General features: G+C 50.6%; 5 protein-coding genes across 5 annotated transcripts; 1 reads left to right on the top strand and 4 right to left on the bottom strand.

The window, feature by feature from the left end:
- Positions 1 to 1,077: 1,077 nt before the first annotated feature.
- Positions 1,078 to 1,353, bottom strand: ALTATR162_LOCUS9345 (uncharacterized protein; the record flags this gene model as incomplete). Its single annotated transcript, XM_043316978.1, has 1 exon — positions 1,078 to 1,353. The coding sequence occupies one exon, from the start codon at positions 1,351 to 1,353 to the stop codon at positions 1,078 to 1,080; it is 276 nt and encodes a 91-aa protein (XP_043172913.1).
- Positions 1,354 to 1,772: 419 nt separating this feature from the next.
- ALTATR162_LOCUS9344 (uncharacterized protein) lies at positions 1,773 to 2,439 on the bottom strand (the record flags this gene model as incomplete). Its single annotated transcript, XM_043316977.1, has 3 exons — positions 1,773 to 2,064; positions 2,126 to 2,148; positions 2,203 to 2,439. The coding sequence occupies 3 exons, from the start codon at positions 2,437 to 2,439 to the stop codon at positions 1,773 to 1,775; spliced, it is 552 nt and encodes a 183-aa protein (XP_043172912.1).
- Positions 2,440 to 2,878: 439 nt separating this feature from the next.
- On the bottom strand, positions 2,879 to 3,903 carry ALTATR162_LOCUS9343 (uncharacterized protein; the record flags this gene model as incomplete). The annotated part of the gene is made up of 2 exons (XM_043316976.1): positions 2,879 to 3,618; positions 3,669 to 3,903. The coding sequence occupies 2 exons, from the start codon at positions 3,901 to 3,903 to the stop codon at positions 2,879 to 2,881; spliced, it is 975 nt and encodes a 324-aa protein (XP_043172911.1).
- Positions 3,904 to 4,515: 612 nt separating this feature from the next.
- Positions 4,516 to 7,560, bottom strand: ALTATR162_LOCUS9342 (uncharacterized protein; the record flags this gene model as incomplete). Its single annotated transcript, XM_043316975.1, has 5 exons — positions 4,516 to 4,834; positions 4,892 to 5,110; positions 5,153 to 5,403; positions 6,211 to 6,857; positions 6,915 to 7,560. 5 exons carry the CDS (start codon positions 7,558 to 7,560, stop codon positions 4,516 to 4,518), a joined length of 2,082 nt encoding a protein of 693 aa, XP_043172910.1.
- Positions 7,561 to 8,567: 1,007 nt separating this feature from the next.
- On the top strand, positions 8,568 to 10,078 carry ALTATR162_LOCUS9341 (uncharacterized protein; the record flags this gene model as incomplete). Its single annotated transcript, XM_043316974.1, has 3 exons — positions 8,568 to 8,691; positions 8,741 to 9,585; positions 9,641 to 10,078. The coding sequence occupies 3 exons, from the start codon at positions 8,568 to 8,570 to the stop codon at positions 10,076 to 10,078; spliced, it is 1,407 nt and encodes a 468-aa protein (XP_043172909.1).
- Between the last annotated feature and the right edge of the window lie 2,465 nt (positions 10,079 to 12,543).

Raw genomic sequence — 12,543 nt, 5'->3', positions numbered from 1 at the left:
AGAATTAAGTAGCAATCCTTAGATTGGAACTTGAGTTGAATACAATGAACTCTTACAGTTCATTGCTTAATGCTATATACTGAGGGTGATAGTTGTGATAGTCGCGAGCGCGACTATCGGTAGTGGTGATAGCTCCGCGCAGAACTATCGCTAGTCCTTAGCGTAGCTATCAGTCACGTGACCTGGCCTTCCTTCGGGTGGCCTGGCGCCTAGCGATACAGTCCCCTGTTCCCCGATACCCGATGATGAAGCCCGTGGCTGTAGTTCGTAACATTACGTTACGTCACCTACACTTCTAGGCGCCATCCCAATCATCAGAGGATTCGCCGCAGCGTTCCAACTGCTAAAATCCTCTCTCCTGCCCTTGCACAAGCCCTTATATCCTGCCATAGCCACAGCTTTCGGATCCTCCAAAGCGCCAGGACCAATCACGCTCATCATGATTGTCTCGCCGACGTGCGCGCGCGGGACGAACTGCGTGTGCACAGGGCCGGGCATGAGTTGCGTGTTGGTGATGCTGGGATAGGCGCGTAGTTCAACGGAGAGAGCTTCTGAGAAAGCGTTGACGTAGTGCTTGGTTGCGTGATAAATGTTTTGGCCGGGGGAAGCCATCCATCCTAGGATCCTTGGTTAGTACATGTTCACTGTGTTTATATCGGACGTGAGCTCCCCGCCAACGCTGGAGATCTGAAGCATCCATTTCCGACCCCGGTTTATCATATATCCGCTAAAGAGCTGCGAAAGCACAACCAGAATTGTGCAATTGAGTGTCGCCATGCCCTTCGCTAGCTCGATGGGTTGTTCGAAGGTGTCACCTGCGCCTCCTAGCGCTGCACCGTTCACCAGGACATCCACGACGAAGCCTTTCTCGGTGACATGATCATAGAGCTTTTGGGCTGCTCCTGGGATGGAAAGATCGGAACTGATGGTGTTAGTCTTTCTCGCATACTTCTCCAAGATATTGTTCTTAACCGCTTCAAGTTGCTCCTCATTCCGTCCTCCTAGGATTAGATTGTGACCTTTCTCCACAAAGACGTAGCTGAGCTCTGCTCCGACACCGCTCGAGGCTCCGGTGATTCACACGAGACCCTGGGGTCGTTTAGGTCTAGGAAGGGAAAGGCGCAATGGTAGGAGGAAGGCCGCTGCCACCGGAAGAGTTAGCACAACCGGGAGATCGAAGAAGAAGACGGAGACTACGATAGTGACAAGCGCAAAGTAGGAGATGAGGTCAACGTTGATGTCATCGATTACTAGCCATGTAGGTTTGTAAACAGTTGGATTGCCGTTGTCGATTGCGCGATGGGAAAACTGTTGATCGCCATTGTATTCGATAGATACACGAGCATCTGCCATGATGATTGGTGGATGCGGTTTAGTCTTGATGAATTATGATTAAACTAGGTCATAAGGTGCGGCCAGAGAAGGTTGTGAGAGTGAGGGGCGTAAGAGGTGCGGTTGCAAAGGAAGCCAGCACCATTGCAACTGCTTTGCACAACAGTGTTGTAAGTGGCAGCACAAGCTGTGAATCACGTGTCAAACTGACGTGGAACTGACGTATTATTTACTCTCCAAATCAATTTGCTGTCAGGACGCAGACACAGAAAAGCTTAAGGCCGCTGTTCGTGCGGATATGACATATGACAACTATGGGGTGGCTCAAGACAGATCATGTCAGAAAAGTATTGGCATTAAGATAATTTAGCTTTAAGCGAACATGATAGGACAGCTAACGTCTGTTGATAGGCTTGAAGAAGGGGGTAGCAGGCCGTAGCTCACGAAGCAGCATTCCAGTCCACCAATGCATCATCACCGACCTTGTCCTTGATCATCCGGGTGCTCAGATCCCATAAGGCAGCACCTAGAGCCAGACCAGGGGCTTGCTTCTTCTCCTTACCAGACTGGCCAGGATCATGGAAGTAGTAGCCATTCCAGCCTTTCTCCTCGATCTCAGGACTAGTGGCAGCGTACAACGCGCAGTAAGAACCTTGCTCATCGTCGCGTCCACCAGCGAGCATAATAGCGGTCACCATCTTGCCGAATAGACCGGGATAAGCATCTTTGCACCTGTTGTCACGGTGTAGGTCAGCAAATGCGCACAATGACCACCGATATTGGGGATACGTACTGTTGCTGCATGGCGGTATTTACCTGAGGCCATGATTAGCAATAGCTGTTACATCAAACCAGAGGTGCGTCGCTTACCGCACCTGGATGATTCGAGAGGGCGTACATGTTGTCATCGTTCGGCTTTATGATCCGATGGAGCAGACCGTACTTGACGCCGAGGATGATGGCCAGCTTCGTCCTGCCGTACACTTCCAGGTTGCCGATCTTCGGGCTGTTGATCTCATCAAGCGAACCAAAATGTACTACCGAAGGAGCCGCGCGATGCTGCTCTGATGACTCGAATACGATACGGGGTGCAGGCGTATCAGGCATTTTCGATGTCTTCCGAAGCAGGGGGTACAGCAGGCTGACCACATAAGTCTTGATATAGATTTAATTCACAAAAAACGTGTTTCTACACCTACTCGCGCTGCTACGGTCTATACCGTCCCTCGTACGACGCTCCGGCGCCGCCTCGCCATTAGCCACACAAAAACCTACAATGCGAACAGTGCCGTCGACTTCGCTAGGGGGGGCAGCGGTTCCAGCGGCGGTCCGAGTGAGTATGACAGAAAAGGAAAGCTCGTGTAGGATGGGGCATTGGGGTTAGATAGTGTTGAAGAAGGCAGCGGCCGGCTGGTGGGTGCAGGACCGTATATGCGCGTATAGGTAATTAACGCGTTACTAGAACACTATCTAGTAAATCCGCGCATAATCATATTGTCAATCACGACTCGTGTAATAATATAGTAGTAACAAATCAAGCTAACTTCTAGGCCTTGAACTTACGCCTAGAGCTATGCGCGGTATCGTTCATCTTTCTACCATATGACATCATCTCCAGACTGATCTTGTAGTCGTTAGTGCCGTTGGTGGGATCCGCGTCCTCAGGTGTGCATTCGCTCTCTACCGGGGCAGTGCCATGCTCGCCACCAATGCGCTTGAACTTCTGCTTGCCATCATCATCCGCCTTGAGCATGTTCTCAGCCGCGTCGGCGAACCAGCCGTTGATAAAGTCGCCGTGCATGCAGTACCCTTCACCGACAGTATCACTGCAGGAGAGCTGGAGAGGAGCAGTACCAGACCAGCCATCAGGGAGGACCTTGCGGAGGTCGTAGCGGACGGAGAATCTGAGCTGGGGTATGCGGAACATACCATCGGGACAATAGTTATCATTACCCCATTCGGCAGTGGAGTACTCGGATTTCAGAGTCTCCGGGCTGTAGCAGTCAGGAAATCGGAGCTGTACCTGAAGATGGGTAGAGCAGGTCTTCGTGGGGAACTTGGCTAGATCTTTCTCCTCGGTGAGCTCTTCCTCGCACCACCACTCAAGTAGATTGGCCTTGTGGTCAGCTGCTGCCTGGGTTTGTGCCGATGCATTGCCGGCGATCAGACCAGTGTCCGCGGGAAATGGAACTTCGGCATAGCCACTGTTCTGATAGTAGGAGCTGAAGCGGTAGATGGGTACTTCAATGCGTTCCTCGTCTTTGATGTAGTAGAGTGTTGGGATCCCTTCTAGTTATTAGTGGCTACGTCGGACTCCACTCATTGTTGCAACATACAGTATACTGAGAGGTCGTTGGGATTCTCACCCGAGTAGCATCCTTTTTGAAGCTCAGCACTAGTTGGCTTCACATTGGTAATGACATCGCTTCCGAAGAAAGTATGCATGTGACTAGTGTAAGTTCCTGGAACTACCAAGGCGTCAACATTCTTATTCATGAAAGGCTTGTGGTTGATAACAGTGTAGGCAGATACAGCACTTGTGCCTGTAAGAAGAAAGAATACAAAGCGCATATTTACAGCCGAAAAGAGTGTCGTGATTACACATCAAAGTCGAAAAAGGATGGATATGTAAAGACTGAAAGAAAGAATAACAATAAACAGGACTCAGATGACAACGAGTGTTCACGAAAGGAAGTATCTAGAATGCCGGCAGCACCACACACTGCAGTTTCTATATTTCGAGCTCTCTCCTATAGCGCGATCGGAAATGAATTTCGCCGCTGATAAGGGTGCTCGTAAAGGCCCGCAACGCTCATTAGAGGGGTGTTTTATTGTTTCAGAAATATCAAGGGTGTTGATTTTCTGTACTCCTCTCGAGCGCAAAATTTTGGAAATCAAGTCCACATACATAATTGTGCGCGCTTCCCACAGAAGTAGTTTGGAGTCTTAGTGCTAGAAGCACAACCAGAGGATTACTATGCATGCTCCAATGGTCTCGCATCGAAGGTTCGGTCGAAAATTAGTTCACCGTCTAGTACCAGAACCGGGGAAGATGCGCTTTCCCGAGATCTACAGCGATCGGTCCGTGCGTAGTACCCCTCATCAAGCGGCAAGCCCGGTCCCTAAGCGCCGAAAGCACGGCAAGAAATATATCGTGAGTGGGAGCTGGCCGAGTATGGCCCGCTATGTAATTAAAGTATAGAACATGCTCTTTCGTGAGAGGCCGAGCTTTCGAACAACAGCTTCAAATCCATGGGGCAGACCAGGGTACATATCTATCTCTGTCCTTCTACTGTGGGTACGCAAGGCCTTTTCGAAGATTAGGCCGTCATCCCGAAGGGGGTCCTTGCCTGCAACTTTTATGTAGATTGGCGGCATCCCCTTGTGCAGGTCGTTGGCCTGGAAAGGAAAAAAGTCTAGCGAGTATCTGTCATCACGCAAGGCTTTGGAGATGTATTCCATGGCGTTCTGGTTGAAAACCAGAGCTGCGGCATTCTGCTCTCTAGCGAGGTAGAGGCTCCGGTACTACATCGGCACAATCTCTTTCTCCAAGACGTACAGGATGCTCGCCCATGCACCCATCAGTGGGAGCTGAAACTTCTCGAAAACCCACCGCTGCGCCGTGACGGCAGAAGAATTGCCACCGACGTAGAAGCTAAGGGGGAGGTCTCGTTCAAGCTCCTTGACATGGATGTCCTGGCTCAGCCACTTGACAGAATCCAACAAGTCTTGGGGCGCGGTAGAGAACTTGTGCTCAAGCGTAAGACGGTACGACGGGCTGACGACGGTGAGGTTGTGGAGAATCGCGATAGGTCATGACAGATAGCTGAGGGAGAAGTTTTTCCCGAAGCAGAAACCGCCACCGTGAATGAGGACGAACATTCTTCGGGGAGCAGCCGACTTGCTGGCAGTCTGATGAACACGAATCTCGCTCTGATGTCTATCCCGCATCAGGATAAACTTTGTGTACTCTATCTCTGTGGTCGGCGGGGTTGGAGGCGCGTTGAGCTTGAAATCCGCAACTACGGCGGAGAACGGAGGGTTAGGAAGATAGCCAATCTTAGCCAGGAACTGTTCTCAGGTCAGCCAGCGGTTGAGGGATGCAGCCAATCTATCACCTAACCTCTTCAAACTCGGGACTGGTCACAACGCGGTAGTTGATAAGATGAGCTTCTCCAGCATAATCCTGTATAAGCCGAGGATAGCCTACTGCGTATTCCCAAGTGCCAGAACAGCTTCTCTGGTGTCGTAATCAGACATGGTGCAAGTGTTAGGAGAAGAGACTTGATTGGCAAGTTTGGTTACGGTACACTGATGGCGGCTCACTTTCATACTAACCCAACAGGCCAACGTCTTGATTCTAAGAATAATTCAACGCGTTGAACTCTTCTTTTCAAAACCCGAAAGATGACATCGGGCCAATGCCAAAGTCCGTGGAAACGTGAGAGCCGCCGTCCCGGGTCTGCCCAACACCCGGTGTCACCACTACATAAGTTGCTCGCGAGCCCATTTGTTTAGATGGCACTGTGATAGGACGACTGCGCTCAGGGCTAGGACCATGAAGACGCGAAAGAAGTCTGGGTGTCCATGGCGGCGAAGGAAGGCTCATGCAGGATGGAGTATTGCGGCTACATGGTGTCGAAGAAGGTAGCGGTCGTTTGGTGGGTAAAGGGTGCGTACAGCGACACACATACGATTAATAAGTTATCTACGTAGAGTTCGATAAGGTTAATCCGACTTGGCTTGATACGGCCAGCTAGCGGGTCCACGACCCTGTGCACTCTGCATTCCGGGACTTTTACCTCCCCTCACCTTTTTAAGGGTAGTAGAAGTCACATTCAGAAAGGTTTCCAGCCCGCCATAGATAGCCTCACATACCTCACTACTTTTGTTCTCCATCTCGTCCACGGCAGTCTTAACAATGTCCTCCGTCTGCTCCTTGAACTTGCATAGTTTGTCGTCGACCACTTCACCCAGTTCCCGGATACAATCCTCCTTGATGATATCGACGTTGATCTTATGGTCTGCGATGACATCTTCGAACTCTCCGTCAGCCTGGTTGCGGAGGCTGTACGCTTGGTCATTCGCCTCATCGAAGATGGTGGTTAAGTGATGCTTGGCGAGCTCGGTTAAACGGTCGGTTATGAGGTTCCCTAGGGAAGATGAGACAGGTCTGGGAGGCAAAGCGGTTGCTGGCGGAGGCGAAAGGGATGGCGATCTTTGAGGGACTAAGGAAGTGTGAATGATATCTGGCAATATACTTTTGAGGATGCCGGGTAGCATGCCCTCGACGACTGCAGGAAGCTGGGCCTCGACAGCCCTGTTGATCGCGTTTTGAAAGGCAAGCGCGGCGGTGGCCTCCAGCGATATGCTTGGATAGCTGGGTGACGCTGTTGCCTTTTCCAATGGCGAACCAACAGGTGTATGAGGGGGGCTGGGCGTCGCTGTCGCGACTTCGGTTGGAGAGCCAGGATCGTACTGCTGGCGTTTAGGAGCCGGCGATGTGGACAGCGAGTGTGTGGTGGCTACGTGGAGTGTGTTAACAGTGATCGGCTAGATGGTTGATGCACGAGGTGACTTACTGTGCCTGGATCGCTTTCGCGATGCATTGGTGTCGACCGCGTTCGCGTACGAAGGTGGGGGCGCGTCCTGTTCTTCGATGGTACTGAAAACTGCCCAATCTGCATACCTGTATCCATCATTGCCATCTGGAAAACCAGCGAACACGTTCGGCTGCCTAACGAAGCACTCGAGTGGTTCACGATTATCAGCGTGTACCCAATTGTAGTCGAGTGTTATATCAATCTCCGACGCTATGGCGAGCTTAACTAGCCGGTGGAAGGGAGCTTCATAGCCACTCTTCGACGTCAGGGTACCAGACGACAGAGGGCACCGGATCCTGCATGGCTTCGCAAGTGTGAGAGTCAAGACTCTTATTTGTGGGTTCCCGGCGCGCGCAATCGAAGTCAGCTGGTCGTGTGGAAGGGCCGTGGTCGCAGTCTTGAGTGATGTTGCGCCGTGCGTCAGGATATCAGCATCATAGATCAAAGTGAAGGTCTGCTCATCATCAAAGCCATCAATGAAAGTAGTGTATTGGAGATAGAAGCTGATCTGCAATGGCTCCTCGCAGTACTTTGCGACTAAAACACAACACGACTGTGCAGCACCTTCCACCCTCGCGCTTGCCAACACAGGGACACCTTTCTTGGAGACAAGATAGCGGGCCATTGTGCAAAAATATCACTCACAAAAGATATCCCCCTTGCAGCAATGCGACAGCAAGGGAAACCCACCCACCCGGGCTTCGGACGCGTTGTGCGCGGAGAGCAGCCCTGACTCTGTGGTGGATGTATGTTGAAATAGTGCTGACTTCAAGATAGGCGCCGTGCCGGCTCGTGAACTGCTGTCCCCACTGTGTGCGCGCAACCCGCGACTGCTTGAGAATCACCCCTTCGACGCGTGAGTCGCCGGCGCGTGGGCTGTTGGCCGACAACGCTGTGCGCACGTCAAAGGTCCTGGTAGGATGGCGAACTGAGGCAAGACGACGGATGGACGAAGACGAGAAGGTGGAGAGCAGCTGACGAGGAACAGTGGCTTCGGTCGGCGGCGTGGATCAGAGAATGTTGGCATGCGTAGGGACGCTGACTATGGTGGAGGTCGTGATAGTTGGCGTGTCAAGCGTGTCGGTGGCGAACGCGGCAGCCTGCGGAGCCGGGTTTTCTCAAGTTCCGACTTTGCACCGCCCTACAACTCCACAACAAACCCGTTACAATCACAACTTGAAGTGTGAGTGACAGTACAGCATCCAGACGATGCATATAGCCATTCTTCCACAACATCAGGTCGCATTGGAAGCAAGTACTGCGAGCCTGGACAACATGTCTATACCTTGCTTTACTTTAGCCTGTGACGAATCTTCCTCTTTCCCTGTGCTCTCTGCTCTCACATGAGTGCTTCAGCCGATCGTAGATGATGCTTTCGTCAAGGAACCCTAGTTGCAGAGCATCGCGCGTTATGGGGTAGGCTAAGGTATCGCCGCACGTGTCCCGGCGCAGAGGTCGTGATCTCCGCTGTCGCGCTAGTCGCGTCTAATTTTGCTCTCACCAATTGCGCCGGACTTACTATCGCGTCCATTCCAGCCCACCTCATGCCTGTCTAACACCATTTTCTGCGTCAAAGTGACTGATTGCGACACCTTTAAAAGCGTCCAATACCCGCATCGTCGCCGAACCGATATGGACGACTTCAATGATGCAACCCACCGGTTCCTGGCTTGGTTCAAGGCCGGTGGTGGCAAATTCCAAGACGACTTGCTCGAAATACAAGACCTGAGAGCTAGGGATGCGGGTCGTGGGATAAGTGGGTTCTCCCTACGTTCTGCAACAACCTGGAAATTGACAGCATGCAGTCGCAAGAAAGGATATACCGGAAGACACGACGCTATTTACTATACCTAGAGACTTGATCATTAGTGTTCAGACGTCTGAACTTCCTCAGAAACTACCAAAAATCTTTGATACTCTTACTGATGGTGAAGCCGATGATGAGAAAGAACCACTCGACTCATGGACATCTCTCATATTGGTCATGATGTACGAGTACCTACAGGGCGATGCATCGAAGTGGAAGCCCTATCTCGACGTTCTACCAACGGCTTTCGATACTCCCATCTTCTGGTCCGAGTCGGAACTGAAAGAGCTGCAGGGGACTTGTCTATCAACAGAAAAGATCGGGAAGGAACAAAGTGATGATATGCTACGATCACAAGTTGTACCCGTCGTTCAGCAGAACCTCGAAGTCTTCTATCCTGACGGAGCCCGTAAGTTGAGCGATGAAGAACTCCTTGGACTTGCGCATCGCATGGGTAGCACCATCATGTCGTACGCGTTTGACCTTGCCAACGAGCACGAAGAGGAAGATGAGGAAGAAGATGGTTGGGTTGAAGACCGAGAAGGCACGACGCCTCTTGGGATGGTACCAATGGCAGACATACTCAATGCCAATGCCGAGTTCAATGCGCATGTGAACCACGGCGACAGCCTTGAAGTCACGTCCCTCCGATCATCACTGCCAGCTGGGTCCGAGGTCTTGAACTACTATGGTCCCTTGCCGACATCCGAGCTACTTCGTCGCTATGGATATGTGACACCTGAACACCACCGATATGATGTAGCCGAACTACCATGGAGCCTTGTTCGCCAAGCGCTCATCCAAGAGCTTGAAATCCCTGAGGAGGTTGTTGCAAAGATTGAGGTAGGAAGAGACACTAAGTAACAACCTCAAGATGCATATACTGACAGTGAGTTAGGAAAAACTAGAGGAGAACGAGGAGCTGGAAGAATATTTCATCATCGAACGCGATTCCGGCGAACCGAACTCAGAAGGTCAGCTAACGCATGTAGCCCAACTCCGGGAGGTTTCGCAAGAGCTGGAAGAACAATTGAAGACTGTTCTCAAAGCTATCAAAAAGCACAGCCCCGAACTCATCCCGGAGAAGCGGAAGCGGGAGGATATCTTCAAAACTCTTGTAACGAAGGCTTTGACCGCCAAGCTAGCGCAATATCTGACATCCGTGGAGGAGGACGAGAAGCTGCTGAAGGAAGACAGCCTGGAGAAGAGGTGTCGCATGGCTATTGAGGTCAGATTAGGCGAGAAGAGACTGCTTCGGGAAGCATTAGCTTTGCTAGATGGTAGCCAGGAGAATACCGAGGAGCAGGCTGGGAAGAAGGCGAGGCAAAGGGAATGATGTAGGTAGCCACGGATACGCTGTAGGGGCAAGCGGGCTTATACATCGGCATGCAATCAATGCTCGAATTATGAAAGAATTTGTGGCCACACAGGCATCAACCCGTCACTAGCATGCTGCTGACAGCACCGGCCGTGAGCTAGGAAACGCATTCCATTCAAGCAGTCTTGTTCAGCTGACTCAAGCTACATGGCACTTAGTCAAGTATGTTATGTTTGCTAATGTGATTGAAGCTCGTGCGAGACCTACTAGCCGCGCTCGACGATGAAAACAGAAATATCTACCAAACGAGGGATACTCGATTGATTCCATGTCATATCATACATTTCAAATCCCGCGGCGTTCGGCCGTCATCTAGCACGTCCCCCGTCATCGCGTCCGTCTTTCGAGGTTGCTGGAGCAACTGGTCGACGGCGAGGAGATCCTCAAGAAGCACTGTCTCTGTAGTGCTTCGCTCATTCTGCTACCAGGTCACTTTCCCGTCCTGTAGTGTCCTGCCTGATAGGTTGCTCGTCACTCGGATGTGTCGATTTCTTGGCTCTGCCGTACGTCTTGCCACTCTCAAACGTCTTGCAAATATTTCAAGTCTTGCGTGTCTTGGGGGTCTTGCGTGTCATGGACACAGTTGCCAACAAGCAAGTCAAGCAAGTCACTGCCTCAAACTTGACTTGCTTGGTTAGAGAGTAGGCGTAACTTGACTTGCTTGGGAGCAATTTGTTGCTTGCTTGACTTGCTTGGTTTGCTTCTAAGTACTTGATTTACTTGACTGCTAAGGGACTAAACACTACTACATTACTAAGCTAACTGTCCTACTTAAGTATATTGTAATTATCTAAAAGTTCCTTGTCTAAAAGCTTAGCCTCACTATAAATAGTTAGTTTATAGCCAGCTCGCACCTAGGATCTTACCAGTTGAAGAGCTGCGAGTAGCTTACTGCCTAGAGCTCGTCGCTTTGGCTCAAGTAGGTCGCTAAGCTCGCTAAAGAGGCGCTCGCAGTCGCTGCTCAATGCTAGGATAGTTATAATATCAATAGCAAACTGCGCTAAATGCGGGTATTTTAGCAGTAATTGAATCTAGTATTAGACTAGATTGCTATTCGCTGTATACTGCTCCTGCGTCCACTGCGGCTCCTGCATTTTCCAGCGCTCAAACTCGTCTAGCAGAGCTTCTTAGCCAACGTTTCTGCTAAGTATAGCGCTAATTGCCTCGTCTATATTGTTGCTACTCGTTACAGCCGTGTACGGCTAGCGTAGGCGCTAAGGTTTGTACGCCGCCCAGAGCTGCTAAAACGCCACGTTAGCACTGCTAAGCCACCCAGCTTTGTCAGCCCAGGCTACATCGCAGTAAGTTTTATAGTACGGGTAGAGGTACACGGCAGCGTAGTAGGCGGGCGAGGCGTCGAGCTTGTTATAGTAGTCGTTAGCCTTAGCCCATGCGGTAAGGAGGTTGACCTTAAGGTAATCCTTAGGGGCCTCTAGGTGAGCGTTGAAATCGACCTGCTTAAATAGGCGTGCCTAGTCCTCAAGCTAGCTGAGTACATACTCAAAAACTGGTATAACCTCATATATTGCCCTAAATTTGCCATCTTTGCTGCGGCCCTCGAGCTGTTTTGTAGCGTACTTGAGCGGCGTTAAGCAGTCCTGATACTCTGCAATTACTGCCTAATTAGCAGCTCGCAGGCTAGTTAATCTTATCTAGCTTAGAGCTTCGGGCCGCTTATTGTTCTGCTTATTAGCGTGCGCGTCTTCGAGGATAATCCTATTAATGTAATGCTCAGCGTACAAGTTATAAGCAGCCAAAAGCTTAGTAGCTCGCTTAAAAGCGGCATAGTAGGAGTTCTAGCGAGTAACAATAGGCTTAACAGGCTCAAGTACTTTAAGACGCTCCTTGGTAGGCAGGTTGTCGTTAGCGCGGCGCTAGAAACTGCGAAAAAGCTCGTACTGCTGCGGCGTTTTAATATAGTTGATAACGTTAACTAGGACGCCTATAGGGCCATCTTTCCGCCACTCTCGCATGTACTGCTCCTTAGTACTGTACTGCTCTTAAGTGTTACCGTAGGCGTCCTTATTGTTACTAAATATAATAGCCTAGCTAATTAGGTTAAGCGTGTAGCAACTGCAGCGGAGGCGCTAGTAAGCTAGGTCGAAGTTGTACTCGCGGGCGAGCGCGGCGATTGCAGTGTCGTTATTAGCGGCGTTATCTAGTACAAAGTAACCTAATTAGTTACTAGTTACTCTGTAAGCTAAGAGGGTTATCAAGATAGCTTTAGCAATAGCCTCACCAGTGTAGGCGCTAGCGAGCTCAGGTAGGTTAATAGGCAGGTCTTGTATTATTCTAGCTGCGTTAGCAAAGTAAGCGACTACTCTAAAAAAGCCACGTTTACTACCTTTTGTCGTCTAGCCGTTAAAGCTTACATGTATCTTGCTTACTGCGCTTAATAAGGCGTCGACAACCTGCAGTTGTAT

This window comes from Alternaria atra (genome assembly GCF_907166805.1).
Source record: "Alternaria atra isolate CS162 genome assembly, contig: 29, whole genome shotgun sequence".
In the NCBI taxonomy this organism is placed as follows: Eukaryota; Fungi; Ascomycota; class Dothideomycetes; order Pleosporales; family Pleosporaceae; genus Alternaria; species Alternaria atra.
Note: the sequence above shows the minus strand (reverse complement) of the source record. Positions and strands in the feature narration are given on the sequence as shown.